The sequence below is a fragment of the Ictalurus punctatus genome, chromosome 5 (genome assembly GCF_001660625.3).
Source record: "Ictalurus punctatus breed USDA103 chromosome 5, Coco_2.0, whole genome shotgun sequence".
NCBI classification, from domain to species: domain Eukaryota; kingdom Metazoa; phylum Chordata; class Actinopteri; order Siluriformes; family Ictaluridae; genus Ictalurus; species Ictalurus punctatus.
Window position 1 is genome coordinate 2,478,476 of NC_030420.2, and position 26,042 is coordinate 2,504,517.

Genomic DNA, 26,042 nt, shown 5'->3' on the forward strand with positions numbered 1-26,042 from the left:
TGAACAGGGGTCAGCATGGGCACTCTGACTGGTCTCTGGCTACGCGCACTGTCTGTTCTGATACCTTTCTGTCATAGCCAGTATTAACTTTTGCACCGGTTCACTGGTTGTCTTTCCTTGGAGCTCTTTTGGTAGGTAATAACCACTGCATGACGGGAACGCCCCACAAGACCTGTTGTTTTGGAGATGTTCTGACCCAGTCATCTAACACAATTTGGCCCTTGTCAAAGTCACTCAGATCCTCAGCCTTCTTTGGAAGCTAAAAACCCTTAATTATCCAATGAACCTGTTACAAATTTCCCTATCTCTCTGCCTTTTGTTTTGGGTTCAAATCATGTGCTTTTGTTTACTTTTCCCTGTGCTGTTGTTTCTATTCTAGCCCTGTCTCCATCCTGTCCTGCTATTGGTTGGTTACCCTAAGGTGTTCACCTGTTCTCTGTTAAGCCTTGGATTAGTTTGTTTATTATCTTTTGCCAAGTCTTATCTCGCATTTCACTACTTTTGTGTTTCCTGCTTTTGACTCTTGCTCTTGTTTTCGTTTTCTGTTTTTCTGACCTACGGACTTTGACAATGATTGTTGGATTTTTCCTTAACAAAACACATGTTGAGTCCTGCCTCATCTAACCACACTAAGTCACGGCACCTGCTAAAGGGCAAAAAAAAAAGTGTGATGATTCAGAATCCACTTCAGATGACGAATATGTGCCATGTCTTTGTGCTACCAGCTTAACCCATTGTGTTGGATTTTAAAGTTAACATCTTAACCTGATCCTGCCACTAAACCTGTCAGACCTGAACAGAAGCTGATCTGATTATCTGTTTGTCTGGCCAAATTCCATTTTAGATCATAATAGACATTAGCATCTGGTTGGCATTGTAGTAAAATTACACGGTCCATCATAACACATCTGAAATGGCAGTGTTTCAAATATGGTAAAGGAAATGTTATTATAAAGAATAATATTTTCAGTATTATCAGTGTGAAGACATTACTAGTGACTAAACCTGGGGAATTTTGACCATACTGGATTGCTGCACTGATGCACCTTCCGCATTTGCGGTTGGGGAAAAAAAAAAAACCTTAAAAGCAAAAACAGCTCCATCAGGGAGGAGTTTGACTCTGAAAAGAGGAAACAAATCTGTTTTCTCCCTTTTTTCTTTCTTTTTTTTTTTTTTTTGTAGAGCTTCTCAGTGTTACGAGCACACAGGCAACATGAAGAGACTTCACGTTTTAGTAAACCTTCTCACATTTTTATCATCTGCCAACACAGGTACCTTCTCTTTCCAGTGGATTGAAATGTTTTTATATCTTAGTAGTTTTTAATACTTAGTATTTATTTAATACTCTGTTTGTGTGACTTTCAGAGTCTCAGACTTTTTGTGAAACTCCATACGGAACTGAATTGGTGTATATTTATATTTAGCACATTTGATATATTTACTGTTTAAATTGTTCTATCATACAATGATATCACATGATATAATGCAACAAAATGAAAATACTAAATATTCACATGCTTTTGAAAATAACCTACAGTGAAGTAAAGAACACGACACTTCCAGGCATGCCGTTATAGGAAAAAATAAAGAAATGTTTCTACTGGAACCTCAGTACAGTATTGAAATGAGACTGTTCGTTCCAGTTAAGACAATAACTAGTTAACAATTCTGTCTACAGTATACATTCTGGGTCAATTCAACTTAACATTGGCCCAATCCCCCAGGACTCTCCTCTATCTAAGTACAGGTACATAGAGGGGATAAGAAGTCGTCAATAAGTGCATTTCAGGAACAGTATTTGAACGCAGTCCTGATCTCTGGTTCTCACAGGTTCCCACTCGTTGTGCTCGGTGGCGACGTTCATCATAGGAGAGACGCCTTTCCCAGAGTTCACCCTCCTGATAATGCTGGATGACATAACAGTCTCAAGCTACGATTCAGATACGCAAAAGACAGTTATGAGAGTGAACAGAACGATAAATGATGAAGAGCAAGATTTTTGCAATTTGATATTTGGAACACTGCACAAGGATATGCGGGAACGAGCACATCTTCTTAAGCAGCACTTTAACTGCTCTAAAGGTAGGTGAGATTCGTATAGAGTAGGGTCAATTCATTTGATCTGTTTCGTGCATCTGTATTCTGATATATACCAGTTTTTAGCTTAATCATGAAAAGGAAAAATATGGCACTGTAACATGATACTTTTTTCATAGGCGTCCATGTGGAACAAAGGCTGGACTGTTGTGAATTACTGAGCAATAACGTGCAAGGGCAAATGAAGATGACTGATTCTTTTGATGGCTTGAGCGGATTTGTGATGGACTATAATATACACCAGAATTCGCTCCACACCAGTATAAAATGGCCAATAAGCTTTGACACATCGCAGTATGAATATCAAAAGGCACTTTACCTCAAATTTCTGCAACCTTTATGCACAACAACTTTACAAACATTACTTAAAGAGTTGAGGAATTATGCACTGAGGAAAGGTAAATTCACATTCAGGAATTCTGTTTGTTTAACCTGTGCTTTTTTCTCGCCTATCCAACTTAATGAGTTTCATTACTCACTACCTTTAAAAATGACGTGTTATTATCAGGATTTCTTTTTCTCTTACCTACAAGTGAAGCCCAGAGTGAGACTTATGAAGCAGCAATTCAACTCACAGTCCGGGGGGGCTCGTCTGACCTGCCTGGCCACTGGTTTTTACCCACGACACATTAACATGACGCTGCTGAAGGACGGCCAGGGCATTCCCGAGCACCTCTTCACTGTGGATAATCTTTTGCCCAATACAGACGGAACCTATCAAATGAGGAAGACTGTTGAGATCAGCGAGGAAGAGCTCCAACAGAAACATAACTACACCTGCACGGCTACGCACCTCGACCAGGACAACAAGATGGATGTTTACTGGGGTACGGCAACATCACTCTATTCAGTGGCTGTCATTTCCCCATTAATTAGATCAGTCTATGCTCTAAAAGGTAGTTCTTTTCTTGCAGAAATGCTGCTCACAGATGACAGACCCGGTCCAAACATTACTGTCATCATCACCAGTATACTATTTGTGTGTGTGATCGCACCAACAGCTGCCTTCCTCTTATATAAGAGAAGGCGTGCAGGTAAGAACGCTGACATCACAAATACAGTCATTTCACAGAATGACTATGAAGTGCCTTCTGAAACGGACTTTTGCCTGCATTTTATCTTCTAGTTTCTCAAGCGTCCTCTCAGACAGACTACTCTTCTGCCTTGAGTGAGTGTTGAATTTGTGTTTGCCAACATCACATAAACACTAATATTATAAATCTTGGCGCCAGGGGGCCTCAACAATTTGGTGTGGCCATGTCCTTGGTGTGCTCAAGGACACAGCCATGGCACGTTGATGGTGCTGGGATTTAAACACACGACCACCACAACTAGTGCAACTAGCTTGTATTGATTCAGTGCAGTCGTTTATGGAGTTAATTCAGTGGCAGCCCTGGTTAAATAAATTGCAAGCTAGACGGGCTAAAGGTTGAGGCATTGAGTTACAAATCGGAAGGTGGCGTGTTTAAATCCCAGTACCACCAAAGTGCCATGGTTTGGTCCTTGAAAAAGACCCTTAACCATCTGCTCAGCTGTATCCTGCATCAGCCAAATGAGCAAATCTACTGGATTATGTGTTATTTTATACTATGTAAGAGATTACTTGCTTTACTGTTAATCTTTTACAGTTGTTTATTGTAGTTGTTTACCCAGGTTGTCAGTAAATTACTGTAAAATGTACAGCTTTTTTTATTTTTACAATGTTATATAAGAATAACTTCCAATCAGTAACAGAACTGATCCAACAAATTTGCTTAACTTACTGAAAGTTTCAGAATTTGGTTTTACACCTCTTATTTATTTATTTGTTTATTTATTTATTTTTACACTTTTTTTTTATTTTATTTTTTTTTACCAACTTTGAAGTTAATCCTTGTGTGTTTAATTTGACATTTTCAGCCATGGAGGAGCAGGAGACCCGTGAAAAGTAGGACAAGAATGTATGGGACACTGCGATATATAACCTATATGAAGTTGAAAAAAATGTCGTATTCAATTGTTTGGTTTTTTTTTTATCATGAATAGTTTATAAATAGGCCTATATACTTTCTAAATGAGTAGCATATAACTTTATGTGGATTCATGTACACTACTTTACAATCTATTTGGTATGATATACTTGTTAATTTTTTAGGTAGTATTAGATTTAAGCCTAAATATGACCAAAGGTGTTGCTCATTTTTTAACAAAATTTGCACTAGTCCCTAATACAACTATTTTGTTCAGTTCCCTGTTCTTCTTCTTCTTCTTCCTCTTCTTCTTCTTCTTCCTCTTCTTCTTCTTCTTCTTCCTTCAGCTGTCTTACACTTGCGTCCAGTCAGTTGGTGGATATTTACTGCAACATTTGCACTATAACAATATTGCTTGTTAATAAAGATTAATATTGGTCTTTGTATTACTGATATTGCAAACCACAAACAAAGCACTTTTTTTTTTACTTTGTTCCATGAGCATCGTCACCATCTCAGATTGTATTAAATAAACTGGATATGAATGTACATGTGCAATAATAAAGGTCCCCCCCCCCCCCCCCCATTTTTCTTTAAAAAATTAAATACATTTTTTGTGATCCAATTTGTCCTTCTATAGCAACAGTAGTTTACCAGTAGTTTAACAACTAGATAATAATAATAATAATAATAATAATAATAATAATAATAATAATAATAATAATAATAATAATAGACAACTTTTTCATGTACTTCCGGCTCACTTCTGACTGCACGTCTGCCTGTTGCCAAGCAACAGTCGCTGTTACCTAGGTTGCGGCTGTCTATGTAGCTATGGTTTGCTAAAGCTAGTTAAGCTGGGATACGGTATTTGTCAAAACAACACCAAAAAAACTACTTAATAAATAAAGGACTCCTCTAAATCTTTTGTTTTCTTTCCTTCATTTTTATGGGTGTCATGTTTATTATTATTATTATTATTTTTAAACAAGTTGCATCTCCATGTTTATAACCGTATCCCGAACTTCCGCCTTTCTAGTCCTGTGATTGGTCAGAACGCTGCAAAATTTAGTGACGTAGACACCTTGTTTTATAGTCGCCAGATTGATATTGATGCTGCGCTGTTGCCTAGTAGCAACAGTTTAAAATCCCTCTAACTACTCCCAGTGTTATATATATATATATATATATATATATATATATATATATATATATATATATATATATATATATATATATATATATATATATATACACACATATATATATATATTCTACTCAAGCATAATTCCTGTTAACAATCCAAATAATACATTTTCTATATTAAATTAACAGCCAAAGGACTATAATGTGCAGAACGTGATCAGTCCCAATCTGGCAACACCGGATGCTGCGTAATGGCAGGATGAAGCACCTGTAAGGCGGGGCGCCAGGTGACTCCCACTTGTTGTGATGCAGGTTTATCCCTCGGGAGAAACAGAAGTCGCAACAATGCAGCTCAAAAACAGCGATACGAGCCGTTTATGTGTGGGTTTATAAGGGGAAGAGTTTCATATAAACGGGAAGCGGCTGTTAATAACAGTGTACAATGAGTGCAAATGATGAGCGAAAGCGGCGAGAAGGAGGGACAGGGAGATAACGGTAAGGAGGGATGCTGTGTTTCCGCCTCAGGCCTGGACCGGTCCATTCAACATGTTTACCGTCTCTTTTCCACTGAAATGTAGTCTAAAGACGGTTTGTACAAATACTCACAGCATATGTTGCATGGATAATAGAGATTAATGTACAACATACCTTCTTTAGTTTCTTATTAATCAGCAGTTTATTCTGCAGTGAATAACTAGCCTACATCTTGTTTGGTGTTTTTTTTTTCTCTCTCCAGGCCTTACTGTGTACACCTTTAATAGTGTTTCATATCTTATTAATATACATCATGAAGACAAAATAATACAATGCTAGTAATATCAAAAGTTTGGAGAAGGTGCTTTTTAAAAAAAAAAAAAAAAAAAGAAGAAGAAGAAGAAGAATAAGGGGAAGAGGAAGAAGAAGGCTATTTCATGCTTTGCAGTGTTGTTTTTTCTCTAGTTTTGCAAGCCTACTAGCACTGCTTGCTAACTTCTTATCCTTTACCTTTCTTGAGGCACTCAAAAAGTTTTTTTTAATATGTTGTATATATTTACTTTTTTTTTTTTATACACCCAGGAATTAGTGTCCATTGGACTCCTAATTTAATTAGGAAAATATGTTCTAAGAGTAGAAATGGACTAATTACATTTTAATTAATAAGACAGATATTTTGGGGGGTCGGGCACAGTGGTTTGCCTCGCACCTCCGGGGTCGGGGGTTCGAATTCTGCCTCTGCCCTGTGTGTGCAAAGCTTGTATGTTCTTCCCGTGCTCTGGCGGTCTCCTCCGCGTTCGCTGTCGGCTTCCTCTCTCAGTCCAAAGACGTGTCTTGTAGGATGATTGGCATTTCCAAATTGTCTGTAGTGTGTGAATGTGTGTGTATGATTGTGCCCTGCACCCCGTCTAGGGTGTCACCCATCCTGTGCCCGAGCTCCATGAGATAGGCTCCAGGCTCTCCGCGACCCTGTGTATAAATAAGTAGTATGACAAATGGACGGAAGGATGGATGGAAGACTAATATTTCCTCCACCAAATTTGATCAGTGAAATGTCCTAAATTTTGAGTTTTGTTCCGTTTATTGAGATTTAGCCGCATGTACACTGGTCGCTGATACTTATCTCTGTTTGAATGGACAAAGGAAACAGAACTACACACAGATCATGTGATACTCTATGTATTAACCTATTATATAAATTCTAATGAAGACCAAAACATGTATGTATGCTTTTTGCTGATGGATTACGAAAGTGTATCGCGTACTATAGTTACAGCATTGAGGTGTGTCACACTCGCACCTGTGAAGTGCATTATTTTTAACCATAGCTACATCCCAAATCAAACGTTTTGTTACGTCAACAAGGAGTGGGTTTATTTCTGTTTTCTGGTTGTCCGTACAAATAAAATCCCGGACATGAAAAGGGCTTGTCCCAGGTGTCTGGGCTGCTGATTTGTCCACGTCTGTCTTACCAAGAAGGATTAAAATCCTTGCTTTGGAGGCAAAGGGTAGCCCAAGAAGCATTGTTACAGTTTTCCTTTATTTTGTCCACCTACTGTATGGTCTGTCATCACACAGAACATATTTAAGGTGTTACAACCATCAACTTACAGCTGTATTCAAATACTGTTCTACAAAATAAATAGTTTTTTTTTTTACGCGAGACATCGTGTTGTAATAATGATTGTATTAATAGTTAATAACTGTTGTAGTAATAGTAATACGATCAACTCGTCTCATATTTTGGTTGAAGGAATTGTCTTATCGATCAGCATTGAAGTGAATATCTTGATTAAAACTTTTCAGTAACCTTACCCCCACCCCCAACCCCCCACCCCACTATACAGAATGTGTTGAGTCTGGAGCGGAAAGAACACAGAACTGGAGCAGCTACAAACTGCTTGTTGATCCAGCGTTGGATGGTGGAAAGGAAAAGCTCTACCGCTATGATGGACTGCATTTCAGCGCACCTGTGAGTTTTAAGTGATGTTCTTAGTAGATGACATGCTTAGGCTATTAACGTTAATAATGCAGTTGTTTCTAGAGCTTCCTGGCCACGAGGGCTTTGAAAGGGAAAGCAGGAATTTACCTGAGCTTCCCTGCGCCATGACATCCCTCAGGTGCTAAATCACGTGGTTACGCTTATGCTTTAATTCGTCCGTACAGCAGAAGGCCATGGGACGAGGCATTTACATGGACATTTATTCGTTTGACAGGTAGTGGTGTCGTAAATGACTTAGGCAAATCTAATCTAACACAGCGCTGCTAAACAGGTTGGCTGTGATATGAGTGATGCAAGGCTGGGTTTCCACCGACTTTCACGAAGCACTCAGTTAAACGTTTAATACTAGATTCTTAATTCTAGGATGAAGGCTAAGTGAAACTACATTGCTTAGTTGTTCACATAAACGTTGCTGCTTTTCCACAGACACGGAGCCGGTGATGTCTCTCTGGTGAAGAAGCAACTTGGTTTAAGGTTTAAGTCCTGGTCTCAAAATAATAACCCTGATGGATTTTTCTTCTGGGTTTGATAACATTTTACCATACTACATCAAATTGTTTATTGTCTGTTATAGCATTTAAAACAAATAATTTCTAATTATTTCAGAAATGAATTTTAACCCCTTTTAAAGAGGGTAAAGTCCTACATAAATACAATTTGTTTAAAAAGAACATGTTGATCAACTCGATGTTGTTCAATTGTTCAAACGCAAGGTATTTCTTTTTACTTTAGCTCAAAAACTCTTCCGCACGTGATGGATGTGGCATTTAAAGTCATTGACTTGCAAAATACATCGCTGCCTAGCAACAGGTCATGTGACCATGTGAGCACATAAACCAATATTCAAAACGAAGCTATTCATTTTTAGACCAAAATGCTGTTGAATTCTCAAATCAGGATTGGTCAGAAGGTGTTGATCACTGTGCTTGTTTGAATACGTTGTGGTTTCTATAGTAACGGCTAATTTACAGGGATTTGTATGGTGGGCTCTACATGTACAGTGAATATAAAAAGTCTACACACCCCTGTTAAAACGGCAGGTTTTTGTCATGTGCAATCAATCAATACATAAACCAAGATAAATGGTTTTTCCACCCCAATGTGACATTGCAGTGTATAAAAAAATGAAGTGAAAAACAAATCAGAAATATTTTAGGGAAAAATGAACAAATCTGCTAGCATAAGTGTGCACACCCTTTTACAGTTGCTCGTGTGGCTGTGTTCACATTCAAAATCATGTTCAAAAGTAATGATCATACAGCTGTCAATGAAATTCTTCTGATTAATCCCAAATAAAGACCAGCTGTTTCTGTAGGATTTTCTTCAATTCTGCTTGGTTTTATCCGACTGCTGAAGCCATGCTCTGCAAAGAGCTTACAAAGCATGTACGGCATCTCACCTGTTGAAAGGAATCAATCAGTAGCGGGTTATAAAAACAATTTCCCAAACATTAGCTGTACCACGAAGACCATCATCAACAAGTGGAGAAAATGGAGCACCACACTGACATCACCAAGAACAGGACATCCCTCCAAAATATATAAAATGACAAGACAAACTTACCAGGGAGGCTGACATGAGATCCATGATAACATTAAAGGAGCTGCAGGAATATCTGACATGTACTGATTACTCTCTGCATGTGACAATTCTCTCGTATTCTTCACATGTCACAGCCTTTTATCACAAAAAAAAAACATCCAAGTCCAACTAAATCACCCCAGATCATGTGGCAAAATGTGTTATGGTCTGATGAGACCAATTCCAAATGGTATAATAATTACAAAAGGTATGTTTGGTGCAGAAAAAACAGCACCTAAAGAAACCATACTCACGGTGAAGCATGGTGTTGGAAGCATCATGCTTTAGGGCTTTCTTCATTCAGAACTGGGGTTTTTATCATGGTGGAGGGAATCATAAATAGCTATAAATACCAGTTGTTTTTTTACTGGAAAACCTTCAGGTGTCTGCTAGTAAGCTGAAGAACAGTTTGTTTTTTCACAGAATCCTGGAATTCACCCGCCAGAAGTTAGAGACCCCAGAATCGCTCGCTTTTGGACCAAGTTTAAAGAGACAAATCTTCCAGTCCCCAAGTTCAAGGTTATAGCAGCGAATTTGTACTATTTTCTGGGTCATCACTGGTTTATTATTGGTTCATTAATAACAGATGAGAATGAATGACCAATTCACCATTAAATTCTTTTTTAGATTGATGAGAATTACGTTGGCCCACCGAAGGAGGTGACAATCGCCAGGCTGAATGACAACATCAAGGCCGGGTTCTTGACGGACATGTGCCGAAGGTTTGGAGAGATCCAAGAGGTGGAGGTTTTGTTCAATCCCAAGAATAAGAAACATTTAGGAATAGCCAAAGTCATTTTTGAAACTGTCCGCGGGGCCAATGACGCGGTGCAAAAACTTCACAGTACTTCAGTCATGGGAAACGTCATTCATGTGGAGTTGGATCCAAGGGGTAAGAAACCTGTTCGTACACGCCGCAGTCTCTCAGGTTCAGATTTTTAAAGGAAAAGTTTACCACAAAATACATTTTTGCAATTTTCTTCTCAGCCAAACACAAAGTTTGCTTCTTTAGTTTTGCACTGAAGTGCAGAGTTGTGTGTAGCAAAGTAAAGGAAACTGTTACCAGCTACCAGTTTAGCATCATGCAAATTGTATGCCTAAAACATCACACACACTTACCTTAAAATGACAAGTTGAGTATCTTAAACAGAATTATTTATGTGGTTTCTGACAAAAAAAAAGGGCATTGATTATCTACACTGTATGTCCAAAAGTTTGAGATGGACACCTGACCATCACTCAGAATATAACACTTGATCAATTTGCACTGTCCAGACTGCTGACTCATCCACCTACATTCATTACTTTATCCTGAAAGCTACACTATATAACCATATGTATGTGGACACCTGACCATCCCTACCATACCTATATGTGCTTCTTAAACATCCCATTCTAGATCTATTCCCTCTTTGCTGTAATAATAATCTCCACTCGTCTGGGAAGGATTTCCACTAGTTTCTGGAGCACAGCTGTGAGGATTTGCCCATTCAGTTACAAGAGCGTTAGTGAGGTCAGGCACTGATGTTGAGTGAGGAGACCTGGGCTGCAGGCGGCATTCCAGTTCATCCCAAAGGTGTTCAATGGGATTGAGGTCAGAGCTCTGTGCAGGACACTCGAGTTCTTCCACTCCAACCTTGGCACACTATGTCTTCATGGAGCTCGTTTTGTGCACATGGGCATTGTCATGCTTGAACAGGTTTGGGCCTCTTAGTTCCACTGAATGTAAATATTAATGTTACAGCATACAAAGGCATTCTATACAATCGTGCGCTTCAACAGTTTGGTTAAGAACTACATATGAGTATGATGGTCAGGCGTCCACAAACTTTTGGCCATACTGTGTATGTTTATCAGCTAAAATAATGAAAATAATCATCAGACTCAGGTAGGAAGTGTGGCCAAATGTTAGAGGTGATACAGATAATATATTTCATTTGTTCCATTTGTATATTTGTTTATTTTTAATAGGGATGTATTCTGTTATTATATAAAAGTGATTGTGTATTATTTAGCCAAGAGAAGGGCAAAATTGATCAAAGCACAAAACCCTACCTGTTTTGGCTGAATGAAGGAAATACTGTCAGTTTCATTTTAGCTGTGTAGCTTGAGATGGTATTATAATAATATAATTCTGCCACAAAATCTGCTTCCAGGTGAGAAGAGGATGCGATATTTCCAGCTGCTTGTCAGTGGGCTGTATACGCCCTTTACTCTTCCTTTAGGGGAAGAGGCTTGGGGACCACAGTCCCCCACCTACAGCTCTGACTCCCACAATGTGAGTGTGACATGCAGTGTTATTTAGCAATGATAAAAAATGGCCAAACGTACAAATTTACTGTCAAAAAAAAATGGCCAAATATACAAAGTGTGTTTATGTATTTGTTTTAATCATTACATAGACAAAATTAAGGGACACCTCTTATAATCCAGTGGATCTTATATGTGCTAGCCCTCACCCTCCCCAGTTGTTAGCTGTCGCAGGATAGGGGAGAATTAGCTACTGGTCGGGAATTGACAAAGACAAAAAAAAAAAAAATCCCTGTTTTCCCTCCATCCTTATTAGGAATTAATTTCTAGTAGGGGACTTTAACTGGAATTTTTTTTGTTTAGGTAATTTTTGTTTGTTAGTTCAGCTTACTCTGTGAGTTGTTTTCACATTGTGGACAACTCTTGGTGGGAAACTGCTGTCTCCCTTGTTTTATGGAGACTTTGGGTGTGTGTTTGGGGGGGGGGGGGGGGGGGTCCCACTTTGTGGGGGGGGGTTACTTTTAATTTTGTTTTCCTTTGTTAGTATACAAAGAAAAAAAACTGTCAATGTTTATTGCTGTGCTGCTCAATTTGTTGTTTTTTTTGTTTTTTTTCTTCTCAATGGAATATTTGGGAAAGGGAGGAGAAAAGAAAAAAGGTGATGTTCAGCAGACATGTTTGGTAGACGTGTTCAGCAGAAATGTTCAGTTCAGCAGAAATGTCCAGCAGAAATGTTCAGCAGAAATATTCAGCAGAAATGTTCAGCAGAAATGTTTAGTTCAGCAGAAATATTCAGCAGAAATGTTCAGCAGAAATGTTCAGCAGTAATGTTCAACAGAAATGTTCAATAAAAATGAAACTGGAAAAAAAAGGAATGAATTTCTGCACCAACAAAGAGAAATTAAGCATCCTCACTCCCATTGCTGACCCTTCACTCGCATCAACCGTAACCACATCCTTTTGCTTCTCATTTGCATAAAATTTAATTATCCATGACTTTAATACATCACTTTTTTCTATGCAGGAGTATGACCCGGTGAAGCGTCTGTCTCACGGGTTGCTGTCTTCATCTTCTGTGCTCCTTGGCTCCACCCCATTTGATTGCTCCACCCCTATGTCCATGGATACTGCCTATTCCAGCATGCATCAGGATACTCCATGTAGTTTCTGGCAGGATACGCCACACGGCTCACCGATGTCTCATAGTAACCCAGGAACTCCACAGCACTGCGAGGGCCTTGCAAACACAACAGATACACAGGATGATACACACACTTCAAAAAACATCCCATATTCGACCCCATTCATCAACTCTGAATCCCAACACACCCATCACAAACCTCACTTGGTCCAACTAACGCCGCATACACCAAATACGAGGCAGGGGTCTTTAATTAACATTACTCAAATTTCTAAAGGGCACATGGTATCAGGAGGCCAGTCCCACAAAGTCAGCAGGGCTCCTCGGGGTGGGCACAGGGGTCGTGCTTGGGGCACTAAATACCAGAACGCATATAACCGTAGGCCGGAGCATCACTACGTGCACAGACCTGGATTCAACAGATCTCACTATCGCTCGGGACGTAATCTAGTACCTTTAGTTACATTTCAAGGACCTTCAGCTGCTCAGACACAACCGGGTAAGTCTCTGGCACCTTTTATCCAATGTAGTAGTAGCACAAATAAACCTACAGGACAAACAGTCACAGAAGCATCTATAGGAAATATGGACAAGGAACCAATTCTGCCAGTATCCCAGGGGCGCAACTTGCATCAAATACAAACATTGTGTTCAGAGCCATTGGGGAAAACTTTGGATGTTCCTCAAAAAACACCTCATAACATCTTTAACTCTCCTCCTCATGTGCCTGAGGTACAACAGCAGGACACAGCTGTGATACAAACCCCAGAACAGTGTGTCTCCCCTGAGCCAGAGACAAGCCCTTCAACTGGGTCATTTCCTCCAGAACCAGTGCCAAGCAGCCTGGACTCTCGTATCAAGATGCTCCTGGGCCCTCAGAGTCCAGATTCAGAAGAGAATGAGATGAATTCAAACTCAGAAGATTGGGTTCCCCCAACCATTCCTCAACGGTCCTCCAAATCTGGTCCCCCTTCTCCTCGGTCCCCTGATGTCTCCACACAGCAAACTTCATTTACATTGGGTTTTGAAAATGTGAGTCCTTTTCCTTTTCCGGACACCGCAGAGGAAAGAGAGGAACCTCAACCAAGTAATGAGCATCCGTCCAAGATACCTGTCATTTCAACCTTCTGTTCGGCACGCCCAGCTCAGCAACCTTCTCACCAAACAGCTACGGTAAAAACAACTAAGATTTAATACTATTATGGTTCAGTTACAGCCCTAAGTGGAATGGTACTAAACATTAAATTTTCCACATGAGAAATCTGAATATTCCATGGTGTTATCTTGATCCCTTATTCTCCAGGAGTCTCGAAGTGTGTCTGCATATATTGATGAGACACTGTTTACAAGTGAATGTTTTTATGTCTCTTACAGATTAAGCTGTCCCTAAGAGAAGGAGAAACTTCAGAGCAGCCCCTTGGACCCGGGACCTGCTCTTCACCCGTATTCTCCATGCCTCCTCCTCCAGTTCTCCTCCCTCCACCTCCACCAGGCTTTCCTACCCTACCACCCCCAGTTCTGCCACCTATGTGTGGACCTGCCCATCGTCTACTACCCCCTGTACCAGTCCGACTCACTTCCCCTCCTCCTAACCTCTCTGTATCTCCATCGACTTTCTACCTGGCACCAAAGCTCCGCATGGGACAAGTGAACAGGCCCCCAAGGTGTACGACTCCTTCTGCGCCTCTTCCTATCCCAACAAGAATAACCCAGGGGAAATCCCAGACTGTTTTCCCACCTCCTTTTGCCATTCGTCCTCCCCCGACACCCTTTCCAGGTGTGGATGGAGTCCGACATGCACCATGTCCGACTTTTAATTCAGCTGCTATCCCAGGCTACAGAGCACTAGGGCCACCTATACTCCTACCTGTGTTTGACCCCTCGGTGCCACCTCCGGGCTACTTTCCTGTGAGAGAGTCGCTCCACAAGGCCACGGTGGATGGAGTGATGGCTGCCGTTGCTGCAGAACTCAGGGTCATAGTGAAAAAAGACATTCATCGCAGGATGGTTGAAGGAGTTGCCTTTGCAGCATTTGATCAATGGTGGGATGAGAGGGAACACTCAGCTAAGGTAGAATATGTGTATTACTGATATTCATACCACAAAATTGTCAAATTCTTGATTTTTAATGGTCAGAAGGTGTTGATTAAGTTTCTATAGTTTGTAGATACATTCCTCCCTCTAGTAAATATGTGCCTTTCCTATTAGTTGATTCAACTTGTGAAATGTTTTGAATCAGTGTTATTTTTGTCTTAAAAGTGAAGATATATTTTCCTCTTTCCGTTGTATGCCTACAGATATCGATGGTTCCTGTGAAATCTGGAGAAAGTAAAGAGAAAGAGCCCGTGAAGCTTAAAGTTTTGCATCCATGGCAGACTGTGGAGAGTACGGGGTCAGAGGGCACGATACTGGGCACAGGACTGGGTTTGGGCCTCCGCTCTGCCCTCAAATTGCCTTCATTTAAGGTACCACCAATCGTAAACACTTATGTTTTAATTAATCATACACCAGTACATAGGAAAAATAAGACTAAAAAGACGGCCTTTGTATTTTTGGAGGGTTTTGGAACATCCGAACCACATTGCTTGGATTAGAAAAAATGTGTCTTCAGCACTATGAAGTATTGACACCAATGAAGACATCTGTTCCTATTACTTCAATAGGAGAACCCCCCCCCCACCTTGGTGAAACAGTGAAAGTTTAGCAACAACCATCGAAAAATCTCAGGATTCTGCTTCCATCATTTTAGCTGTGCATTTTGTTGTGGTGGTGGTGGTGTGTGTGAGTGCATGTGTATGGCTGTACTGCTTGTACATCTATTTAAGATGATCTAATGATATTATTATTATTATATTTAGGTGAAACGGAAGGCTCCATCTGGTGACGACCCTATGGAGGATAAAAAGTCAGGCCCCTCCTGTTCACCTGACCATACACTCTCAGAGGAAGCAGGTCAGTACTCAGTACAGTATTGTGTACAATAATACAGTATTATCGGGAGTCGGATTGAAAATTAAATGATTAATAACGATCATTTACAGTTTGATTAAATCCTGCTCTAAAGTCGTGCCCTTTTCATTTTTGACATATCGTGCCTCATCAGCATTGTTCAAAATCCTGATTTCTTTAATTCCATCACAAACTCATCTGTATTGTATTTTGTCATCTTCTAACTATTGTGAATTGTTGCCATGTTTAGAAGCAGGACAGGAGACACGTATTCAGAATGAAGAAGTGGACAAGCCCCGGAAGGAACAGGGAGTCCCTGTGGTGAAACGGCGCCACGCCAGACCTCTGGAGCTGGACAGTGAAGAGGATGAGGAACAGGAGGAGGAAGAGAAGGAGGAGAACTCTGGGATTGTAGAGGAGTTGGGTTCTGAACAAGAGGACAGCAAGAAACCAAAGAATTCAAACTCTGAACAGGTATAACACACCTAGCTGAGGTGAGTTTTTGTTTTATCTGATGACAGAACTCTTATAACTTGTATTTCTTGTCCTGCTAGGAGGAGGATGAGGACGAGACAGAAGACGAAGGTGACAGAAAAGAGGGGAGGTTTTCAGCTGTGAACGGAGAAAGGAGAGAAGGGAGGCTTTCAGCTGTGAGAGAAGATGAAACTCACTCAGACAAAGGTAAGAAAAATAGCTCTTAAACAAAAGTAAGAGTTGTAAATAATGTAGTGGTCGTAATTAACATGTAGTGACGAATAAGTAGCTAGCTAGCTTTAACACAGGAGAGCAACTCTAAACAAAAATAAAAGTTATTAATATGTTACATGTTAAGTCCAGGAAGATATACATGAAGTAAATTTGGTTTCATTGCTCCTCAGAGGTAATTAGCATAGCGTCATCAGAATCCTCCTCCATCGTCGATTATGAATCCACACTCTCCTCAAGATCTGACTCGAGTTCCTCTGACGAGAGCTGTTACTCCTCTGACGGCGGGGAGTCTGAGGAAGATTATGCGGATGATGGAGAAAGTCCATTATCTGAAACACCTGAAGAGGAGAGAGCGGTGGAGGAGATTTGGATCTCATCAGATGAAGACCTTGAAGAACATGTATCTCGCACGCCTGCTCCTTCTTCTGTGAACTCCTGGGAGGATGAGCTCGACCCACCCCTGACTCCGTCTGCTCCGCTGTCCAATGATGGCGACCCAGATGACACACTGCTAGGTGCGAAAATCAAATCAAGTTCGCCCCTCTTGTTCTGAGCGCCAACTGTTGTATTCCTTACTGATACACTACGTCTATAGCATTTTTCAATTGCACTGAACATAATGACTCAACTATGATTTTGATTAAATAAACAAACAAACAAACTGAGAATGGACATTGTGTTTAACGACTACATATGACTGTTGAATCTTATGATTAATCAATAATAATAATTGAGCTTACCCTGTTCTTAGCTGAACACACACCCAGTATTAGGTGTTACACTGTATATGGATATGTGCGTCGCAGCAGGTCTCAGGTCAGACATGCAGTGTGTGATATATTTATTACATTTATTTATATCTTTTGCAGGCACTGATGCACAGGGAGAGCTGCGAGTGCAAGTGTTTCTGCACAGCTACGGCTGCCAGGATCCAGTCACACAGCACTTATCTAACAAACTCGAGCTGTCTGACCCGGCTCTGCTTCCTTCAATCCTCGAGCCGGAGCTGCAGTGTCCGCCATCGCCAGCTTATAGAGAGTTCTCCTCGAGTACGATACACACGACTAACTATGATGACAACATGAAACTCTTTTTTTTTTTTCTCTGTAATTAACGTACACAAACATTTGAATCATATTTATGATTATATTTATTTTTATATCCAGAGATTTTGTTCTGGGTCATTTGACCTGACAGTAGCAATGAGACAGAAGTTTGTACATATGTGTTTACATTACTATGAAATATTTCACTGTAGTTAATGCGTTTTAATATTTTTAATACTCACAGATGAGACAGAACTGGAGGATTCAGGTTACACAAATGAATTAATCGAGGATTCTGGGAACCTCAGACCCCCCACACCAACAGGCTCCCTGTCGGAAAGCGAGCCCGAGCTCGAGCTTAGGCACAGGTTATCGCCGCCCGCTGCCGACGAGGTGGAACTGCCCTGTACTCCTGGAGGAGGTTTTGAAACAGAGACCGAAACTCTTGTTTTATCTCCGGCTCCTACCACTCCTCTCCCTCCTCCGCCTTCTCCCACGGGTTTCCATCTTTTCCCCTCTCCTCCACTGCACTTGTCTCCTCCTCCTTTCCCATCCTCTTATCCTGCCTATGAGGAAACTCCTAAAACTCCAGGGAGGAATAACAGAGAGGAGCAGATACATCATACAGCAGTGATCACGCGAGATGCAGTGCTCAGGATGGCAACGCACAGCCCATTCTCTCCATCCTATCTATCAGTATCACCTCACACAGGAAGCGGGGTTCCCAGAACTCCGGGACGAGACACGAATCCGTCCTCGCCTCTTTCTGAGGACAGCGAGGTCAATGTTCAGCAGAGGGAGCATTGGCGAGGTCGGCGCCCACGCTATTCGCACCAGATCCACGTCCACATCACCAGCTCCTCGCCTTACTCCTCGGATTCCTCAAGTTCAGAGACACAAGATTTGAGCTTCTCTACAAATCGGTTCTCACGTTTCGATATTGCACATCTCAGAAAGAGAAGAGAACGGATGCAGCGTAGAAGGAGAATGATCCTCTCCCAGAGAAACAGACAAAACAAGGATGATATTCAACACACGCCTGTGCGCAGTTTATTGACTAAGTCGTCATCGTGTGACGCAGCTCCAGATTTGAGCCTGGAGTTGGCAGCTCAGGCCAAAAAGCCACTGCAGGGACTCGAGAACCGATTAGAAAACAGGATTCACCAGGGCCCACTGGAGAACCAGAGACTTCCTGAACCACTGTTCCCATGGAGAAAGAGAAAGTCCTGGCCTCACACTTCTTTGTTTGCCCCTCGTTCCAAACGGAGAGAAAGGCTTTTGATCAATGCTGTCTGGACTAAAGGAGTGAACATGGAGGAGATCCGGCATCTGAAGGCCTCATACGAGACGATGCTGCTGCAAAACAACACCTTCGACTGGCTCAGAAGCACACACTGGGTTCCTCATCCTCATATCCTTACCTAGACGATCTATCTTTGTGTGTCAGGGTTTGTGAGAATGTGCGATTGAGCTTTCAGTTGAATTTTACTACTTAAAAACTTTTTGAGCTTCATAATACTGATTAATACAAAGGCCAAGAATGATCAGTATTTCAGATCCCATGTTCTCTGTTTAAAGGCTGAAACATTTTAGTGTAAAGGCATCTTCCTTACTAAATAGGGACAATTAAAATATCAAAATGGGAATATGCATAACTTAAATTATGGAAATATATATTTCCAGAGGTACTGTTGGTTTTCTCTTCTTTTCAACTGTCTTTGATGTTTTTGTCTTAGTTTCTTTCTCTTTTCCTGGCTGTGCCTTAAATCTATCTTATCCTTTATTTCATCCACTTCATTTTTGCTTTTCTTTTCAGTTTCTTTTCTAGTTCTTTTTTTAAATTGACATTTTCCTTTTACTCCTACCTCAGGCAAAGCCCTGAAATACCATACCAGTCACCCCTCTACAAAGGTGCGACAAAGGGTTTCAGCCAAGCCTGGCCTTAAGTATCCTGCCTGGCAGGTGCAGGCAGTCCGGGTTAATCAGCCCCTTGAATTCTGAGCAACCGAGTTCTCACTGTGCCCCTCTGTCGCTCTCTGCTGGCTTCCGATGGTGTAGCTCGGCCTCTTACATGAACGAATATAACATAGAACTGTTTATTTTCAATAGAAGTAGTTATAATTTTTGGGGGGATCTGAATCTCAATGGCATTTTATTGGGAATAAATACCCATAGCCATTATGTAATACTCTGTAGTGAGCATGACTGAAATTCGAAAACAGTAGTCGTAAGCAATTTGACAGCTCTAATGTGTGTTCCTTGACTTCACCTCACCGAGCAGCGTTCCTCTGGAATGGCCACCGAAATTGCCGAGTGGCGTTCGCTATCACATGACTGGGTCCGCGCGCACAGAGGGATTTTACGTCATCAGCAAGACTGACAAACTGCGCTACCTCCAACACACACACGCTTCCTCGGGAGAACTGACTGCAGGCTCTCAGGTGGGAGTCGTGAGTGAAGGCAATTTTTGAAGTTATTGAAGGCTGTCCAAACGCATAGATGGACAGATGGAGAGAAAAAAACAGTCACAGATCTGAGAGTAAAGTTATAATAAATGGAATAAATCAATAACAGTCCGACTGTTATTGATTTATAAGTATTAAGCACATTATGCACTGTGTTTAAAATTAGATCTTACAAGTTTCACTCGCTCACTAGCAAAAGTTGTGACAATTTTTTTTTCTCCACACATTATTTATCTAATAACTAAGTAAGAAGCTGATGTGCATGAAATCGTCACCATTTCCTGTTCCCATGTCGAATCAGATGCTCGGTATTTAAAGCAGGATCTTATTTTTAAAGCATAAAACTGTGTAGTTTATTATTTATGATTAATATCATTTAATACTGCCAGCTAAACGTAATCATTTGACACAGACTACTGTAATGTATGCAAATAAAACAAATGAACATAAACCTATACCGTATATCTTTAGAAAAAATATGACTTATTTTCAAAACTGCGACTTTTTATTTATTTTATGAATTTTATCTGCATGCCGTATAAGAACGCTCCAGCTCAGCTTCCCTCGTCGTCCCGTTCCGGATCAGATTTCCGAGCTGAACAGCGGCGCCTGCTCTCCTCCTTCAGCTGTGACAGCGACCTGCTCAAGTTCAACCAACTGAAGGTGCGACTCACGCATCACCAGTCAAAATTTTGAGTCCTCTACCACAAATCTTATCATGAGTATATAACAATTGCTTATTTTTACGCACTAGACTGGCTTCCATCCCGGGTCTATTCCCACCTCACTGTTCCCGGGATAGGCTCTGATGTATTTTACAGCTGACACATATACGCGTCTAGTTCATTTTTTAAAATTATTATTCGTTTTACGTGAACATTTGCTGTGTTGTTGGATTCAGTTCCGTAAGAAGAGGCTGCGCTTCAGCAGGAGTCACATCCACGACTGGGGATTGTTTGCAGAGGAGCCGATAGCTGCTGATGAGATGGTGATCGAATACGTAGGCCAGAGTATACGGCAGGTGAGACGAATGATACTGTACATGAGCTCACGCGTCAAACAACCAATGTGGATGATGTAAATTGATCAGATATTTAATGATCCTGCATGAAAAAGGTATTCCGTTACTAAAAATATCTAGGATTCCCTAGACCTCCTTCATATCCGCTTTCAAGGACAGTGCTTTCTTTAGAATTTATTCGCACATAAGCCGCTTGCTTTTGGAACATATAATGTCTAATAAATCGATTTTACGGACCCGGTAAAGTCCTAGCTAGTTCTGAAGCGACATTGTATGACAACTTGCTGCCATAACATGTCCCAAACATTGCGCTTAAATCATATAATTGATCATTCCCGTAACACTTTTCCGCCTTTGTGATAACATCCCTATTCAAATCTTGCATAAAAGAAAGTGCCCTTGTTTTGGAGCTGCTGTCATTTGAACACTGTCTTCAGGTGATAGCGGACATGCGTGAGAGACGTTACGAGCACGAAGGCATCGGCAGTAGCTACCTGTTCCGGGTCAACCAGGACACCATCATCGATGCGACCAAGTGCGGCAACCTGGCCAGGTTCATCAACCACAGCTGTAACGTGAGTAGTGATTAGTACTTTGCAGTACTTTGTGCTTTGGTTAGGAATGAATGTGGAATCGAAAGTTAACTATTCAGTTAGAAATAATTCCCACTGAGTGATTTAATCGGGTATTAATGTTTTAATCAGAGGTTAATAGGGATGTCACAATACCAAAAATCTAGTAGTCGGTACCGATACCACCAAAATGACACGATACTCGATACCAAAGTCGATACGACAGTGTGGTATAAAAATAAAATAAAAAAATTTCATTAAAAACTCTCCTGGAGGACATCCTCCTCTGGCCGATACTGGCAAAAAGAGAGAGTTTTAGTTATCAAACATTGTCTGACAATGAGTGGAGGTGCAGCACTCCTACACGCACGCGCGCGCACACCACCTTATACTCTGAATGCAAGCATTAGTTTAAAGACTGATATGGTGCCAGGCCAAAAAGATTTATTAAAAGCATGAACATTTGAATAATTATTAGTGACATTAGGCTACATTTATCTGACAGGACACGGGCTGAATGGCGATGCATGGTGGAACATTAGGAGGTAGTTTATAACACTGCAATGCGTTAGCATCGTTAACAAATAACTGGCTATCGCTAACATTACATGGAGCATAACATTAGCTGGTTTCACAGCCACAATGCCCGCTGCCTCAAACAAACATAATATAGGACCCGTCTTTCAGGTGCTTCTCCAAATTCCAGGTGTTTCCTCACTTTGTTTGAAATGAACGACAGCATCGGTCGCACACCAGCTTCACAACATCAATTATATGTTTGTTGTCATCCGCCTCGAATGTGAAGTATTTCCATATTCCATTCCACATTCCCTCTCAACGAGTCGCAGTGGAGCTGAACTTCTGTAGTTTTTCCCGTGTGCTTGTAGTTGTTGTTCTTCTTCACCACTTTTGGACCGACTAAAACACTTGCGCGTATTTGCTTCCCCATCAGAATTGCAACCTCGATACCTCCATTAGAAACGGTTCTAACGCTACTCCAGAAAAACAAGTACCGTCACGTGTTAAGAATGTTGGTACCGACTTGGTACCGAAGTATCGGTTCTCGTGACATCCCTAGAGGTTAAAATTTCATTCAAAGCTGAAGGTTTTGCTGCTTTGCAGAATTACTAAGCCATTTTCAAGAAAATAGGGTTCAACACTACATGAATGTACTCCACACTCGATGCTGATGAGCATTGGTTTGTGACGCCTCAGACAGTTTGTCTAAATTATAATTGTTGTTTTTTTTCTTCTCCGGTTTATATTCAGCCAAACTGCTACGCTAAAGTCATCACCGTAGAAGCCAAAAAGAAAATAGTCATCTATTCTCGCCAGCCGATCAGCGTCAACGAAGAGATCACGTATGATTATAAATTCCCCATCGAGGACGAGAAGATCCCCTGCCTATGTGGAGCCGAGAACTGCAGAGGAACCCTCAACTAGACGATTGTGCCGTTGTCTAGTTGTCTCGTTGGGGCACTAAACCCACTACTAACCATCCCATGACTCATAAACACATTGCGATTCTATTTTAATCACCACAAGTGATGTAAGTATATACACGGTCCATCGGTTACAGTACACCAGAGACTTGTAATGATGTCGTTAATGTAATGGTTATCATTTAATTAGAAAACTTAACCAACCGTCCATCTCGGGATTTGAATCCAGAGGTCGTGTGTACACAGTTCATTGCACAGTGCTGTACAGTTGTTTTACTTTAATATGCATAAAGAATTTGAATTCAGAACATCACACATCAGACTGTATGGTATTACACTTCAACATGCAGGACAAATAAAGTATATTTTCTTGCAGGAAGTGAGTCCATGTCATTTCCCTTTTATTAATTAAGATAAAGAATCATTCATTCTTAATCGCTTGAACCAGGCCACCAAGCACACACACTCATTCATACCCAGGGGAAATTTGGTACTACCAATCCACATCCCAGTATGTTTACAAGACGAAACCAGAGAACCTGGAGGAAACCTACAAGGACATGAGGAAAACATGTTAAAACTCCACAGCTCAGGAAACGTGGGAAATTCTGGAAATAATATGAAAAGGAAAGACCAGGGTTCAAGATTCGTTATTTGTTTATTGCTTTAAAACAGTAACAACTATTTATTGATGAAAAATGAATGCGAAAATTGCTTGGAGAATGCGGGCATCGATCCCGCTACCTCTCGCATGCTAAGCGAGCGCTCTACCATTTGAGCTAATTCCCCAGATAAAGGGCTAGTGTTACTTATACCTTATAGATTTTACACTAGTTTCACAGTCTGCGTAGTTTGTCAATCTAAGTGTATAATCTCCTACAAACTCATCTAGAATACTACTCAACAGATATACCTATACTAGCCTACTAACTCGCCTAGAATACTACCGTAAAGAGATGCATGCGAACCTAACAACCTGCTTTATTAAGCTGCATTATTGCTGTAATTTACATAATATCTTAGTCTACGAATATATAAACCTATATATTCACCTAGTACATTAACGTATCAACAACTTAATACTTCACCCATGTGTAGTAACTGTATATTCCCCTACTAAAGTATTCTTATTCACAGTACATTAGTCTGGTGTATTAGTCTGCTCATTCGCTTAGTAAAATGTGGTAACGCCAATCTTTCTAAATGAAAAAAAAAACCGAGTCACACTAGATTTTTTTTTGTTGTTGTTAAAAGTGACGGAAAACTGTTGTGTGGAGAATGCGGGCATCGATCCCGCTACCTCTCGCATGCTAAGCGAGCGCTCTACCATTTGAGCTAATTCCCCGAATACGAGCAACCTTATGTAAATATAAGGTCAGATATTATAGCCGTGTAATTTCCTACCCACAATACCTTCTGCTGGACAAATAAAGAATAAAAACAACATGCCTGAAGCGTTGTTATGGTTTTGAAAAAATAGGAAGAAGCCTGATCAAACTAACACAATCAAATCAGTACTTCTTTGAGCCTTGAGTCATATAATGCCTGAAGATGCGTGTGTCAAATTAAATAACTGCTACTGAATTTGGAGCAGTTGGAGATCTTTCTATATACAGTATCTCACAAAAGTGAGTACATCCCTCACATTTTTGTAAATATTTGATTATACCTTTTCATGTGACAGCACAGAAGAAATGACACTTTGCTGCAATGTAAAGTATTGAGTGTACAGCTTGTGTAACAGTGTAAATTTGCTGTCCCCTCAAAATAACTCAACACACAGCCATTAATGTCTAAACCGCTGGCAACAAAAGTGAGTACACCCCTAAGTGAAAATGTCAAAATTGGACCCAAAGGGTCAATATTTTGTGTGGCCACCATTATTTTCCAGCACTGCCTTAACCCTCTTGGGCATGGAGTTCACCAGAGCTTCACAGCTTGCCACTGGAGTCCTCTTCCTCTCCTCCATGACGACATCATGGAGCTGGTGGATGTTAGAGACCTTGTGCTCCTCCACCTTCTGTTTGAGGATGCCCCACAGATGCTCAATGGGGCTTAGGTCTGGAGACATGCTTGGCCAGTCCATCACCTTAACCCTCAGCTTCTTTAGCAAGGCAGTGGTCATCTTGAAGGTGTGTTTGGGGTCGTTATGATGCTGGAATACTGCTCTGGGGATCATGCTCTGCTTTACTAGGTCACAGTACATGTTGGCATTCGTGGTTCCCTCAATGAACTGTAGCTACCCAGTGTGCAGTGTGCAGCTATGCAGTGTGCGGTGTATGGTCTGAGCACTGACAGGCTGACCCCCCACCCCTTCAACCTCTGCAGCAATGCTGCTAGCACACATATGTCTATTTCCCAAAGACAACCTCTGGATATGACACTGAGCACGTGCACTCAACTTCTTTGGTCGACCATGGCGAGGCCTGTTCTGAGTGGAACCTGTCCTGTTAAACCGCTGTATGGTCTTGGCCACCATGCTGCAGCTCAGTGTCAGGATCTTGGCAATCTTCTTATAGCCTAGGCCATCTTTATGTAGAGCAACAATTCTTTTTTTCAGACCCTCAGAGAGTTCTTTGCCATGAGGTGCCATGTTGAACTTCCAGTGACCAGTATGAGGGAGTGTGAGAGCAATGACACCAAATTTAACACACCTGCTTCCCATTCACACCTGAGACCTTGTAACACTAACAAGTCACATGACACCGGGGAGGGAAAATGGCTAATTGGGACCAATTTGGACATTTTCACTTAGGGGTGTATTCACTTTTGTTGCCAGCAGTTTAGACATTAATGGCTGTGTGTAGAGTTATTTTGAGGGGACAGCAAATTTACACTGTTACACAAGCTGTACACTCACTACTTTACATTGCAGCAAAGTGTCATTTCTTCAGTGTCGTCACATGAAAAGATATCATCAAATATTTACAAAAATGTGAGGGGTGTACTCACTTTTGTGAGATACTGTATACCCAGCAAAAAAAAAAAAAAAAAATTAAGGATAATTTTGTAAAAATACAAATAAGTTTTATAGATTGGAAAGGGTTTAAACAATGTTTTTCATGCTTCTTCAATGAACCATAAACCATTATTACACGTTTGCTTTAGTTGATAGCAATAATGAACCATGTCCTAGTATATTTGGTTTTACATGAGTAACTAATAACGTCCACAAATAGAAAATGCGATTGCAAATACA

General features: G+C 40.8%; 2 protein-coding genes and 2 non-coding genes across 4 annotated transcripts; 2 read left to right on the forward strand and 2 right to left on the reverse strand.

The window, feature by feature from the left end:
• Window positions 1-1,140: 1,140 nt before the first annotated feature.
• LOC108264886 (hereditary hemochromatosis protein homolog) lies at window positions 1,141-4,971 on the forward strand. The gene is made up of 7 exons (XM_017466857.3): window positions 1,141-1,271; window positions 1,831-2,082; window positions 2,217-2,495; window positions 2,631-2,924; window positions 3,012-3,131; window positions 3,224-3,265; window positions 3,997-4,971. The coding sequence occupies exons 1-7, from the start codon at window positions 1,214-1,216 to the stop codon at window positions 4,026-4,028; spliced, it is 1,077 nt and encodes a 358-aa protein (XP_017322346.1). The 5' UTR covers window positions 1,141-1,213; the 3' UTR covers window positions 4,029-4,971.
• A 480-nt stretch (window positions 4,972-5,451) lies between these two features.
• On the forward strand, window positions 5,452-23,217 carry setd1bb (SET domain containing 1B, histone lysine methyltransferase b). Its single transcript, XM_017467209.3, has 19 exons — window positions 5,452-5,687; window positions 7,514-7,638; window positions 9,673-9,768; window positions 9,877-10,141; window positions 11,406-11,527; window positions 12,524-13,813; window positions 14,015-14,710; window positions 14,938-15,105; window positions 15,499-15,592; window positions 15,840-16,063; window positions 16,144-16,270; window positions 16,468-16,812; window positions 17,167-17,346; window positions 17,588-18,754; window positions 19,618-19,784; window positions 20,352-20,471; window positions 20,710-20,829; window positions 21,267-21,404; window positions 22,671-23,217. The coding sequence occupies exons 1-19, from the start codon at window positions 5,645-5,647 to the stop codon at window positions 22,842-22,844; spliced, it is 5,661 nt and encodes a 1,886-aa protein (XP_017322698.1). The 5' UTR covers window positions 5,452-5,644; the 3' UTR covers window positions 22,845-23,217.
• Window positions 23,218-23,559: 342 nt separating this feature from the next.
• On the reverse strand, window positions 23,560-23,632 carry trnaa-agc (transfer RNA alanine (anticodon AGC)). The gene has a single exon. It is a non-coding gene; the product is annotated as a tRNA-Ala (tRNA).
• Window positions 23,633-24,115: 483 nt separating this feature from the next.
• On the reverse strand, window positions 24,116-24,188 carry trnaa-agc (transfer RNA alanine (anticodon AGC)). The gene has a single exon. It is a non-coding gene; the product is annotated as a tRNA-Ala (tRNA).
• Window positions 24,189-26,042: the final 1,854 nt, after the last annotated feature.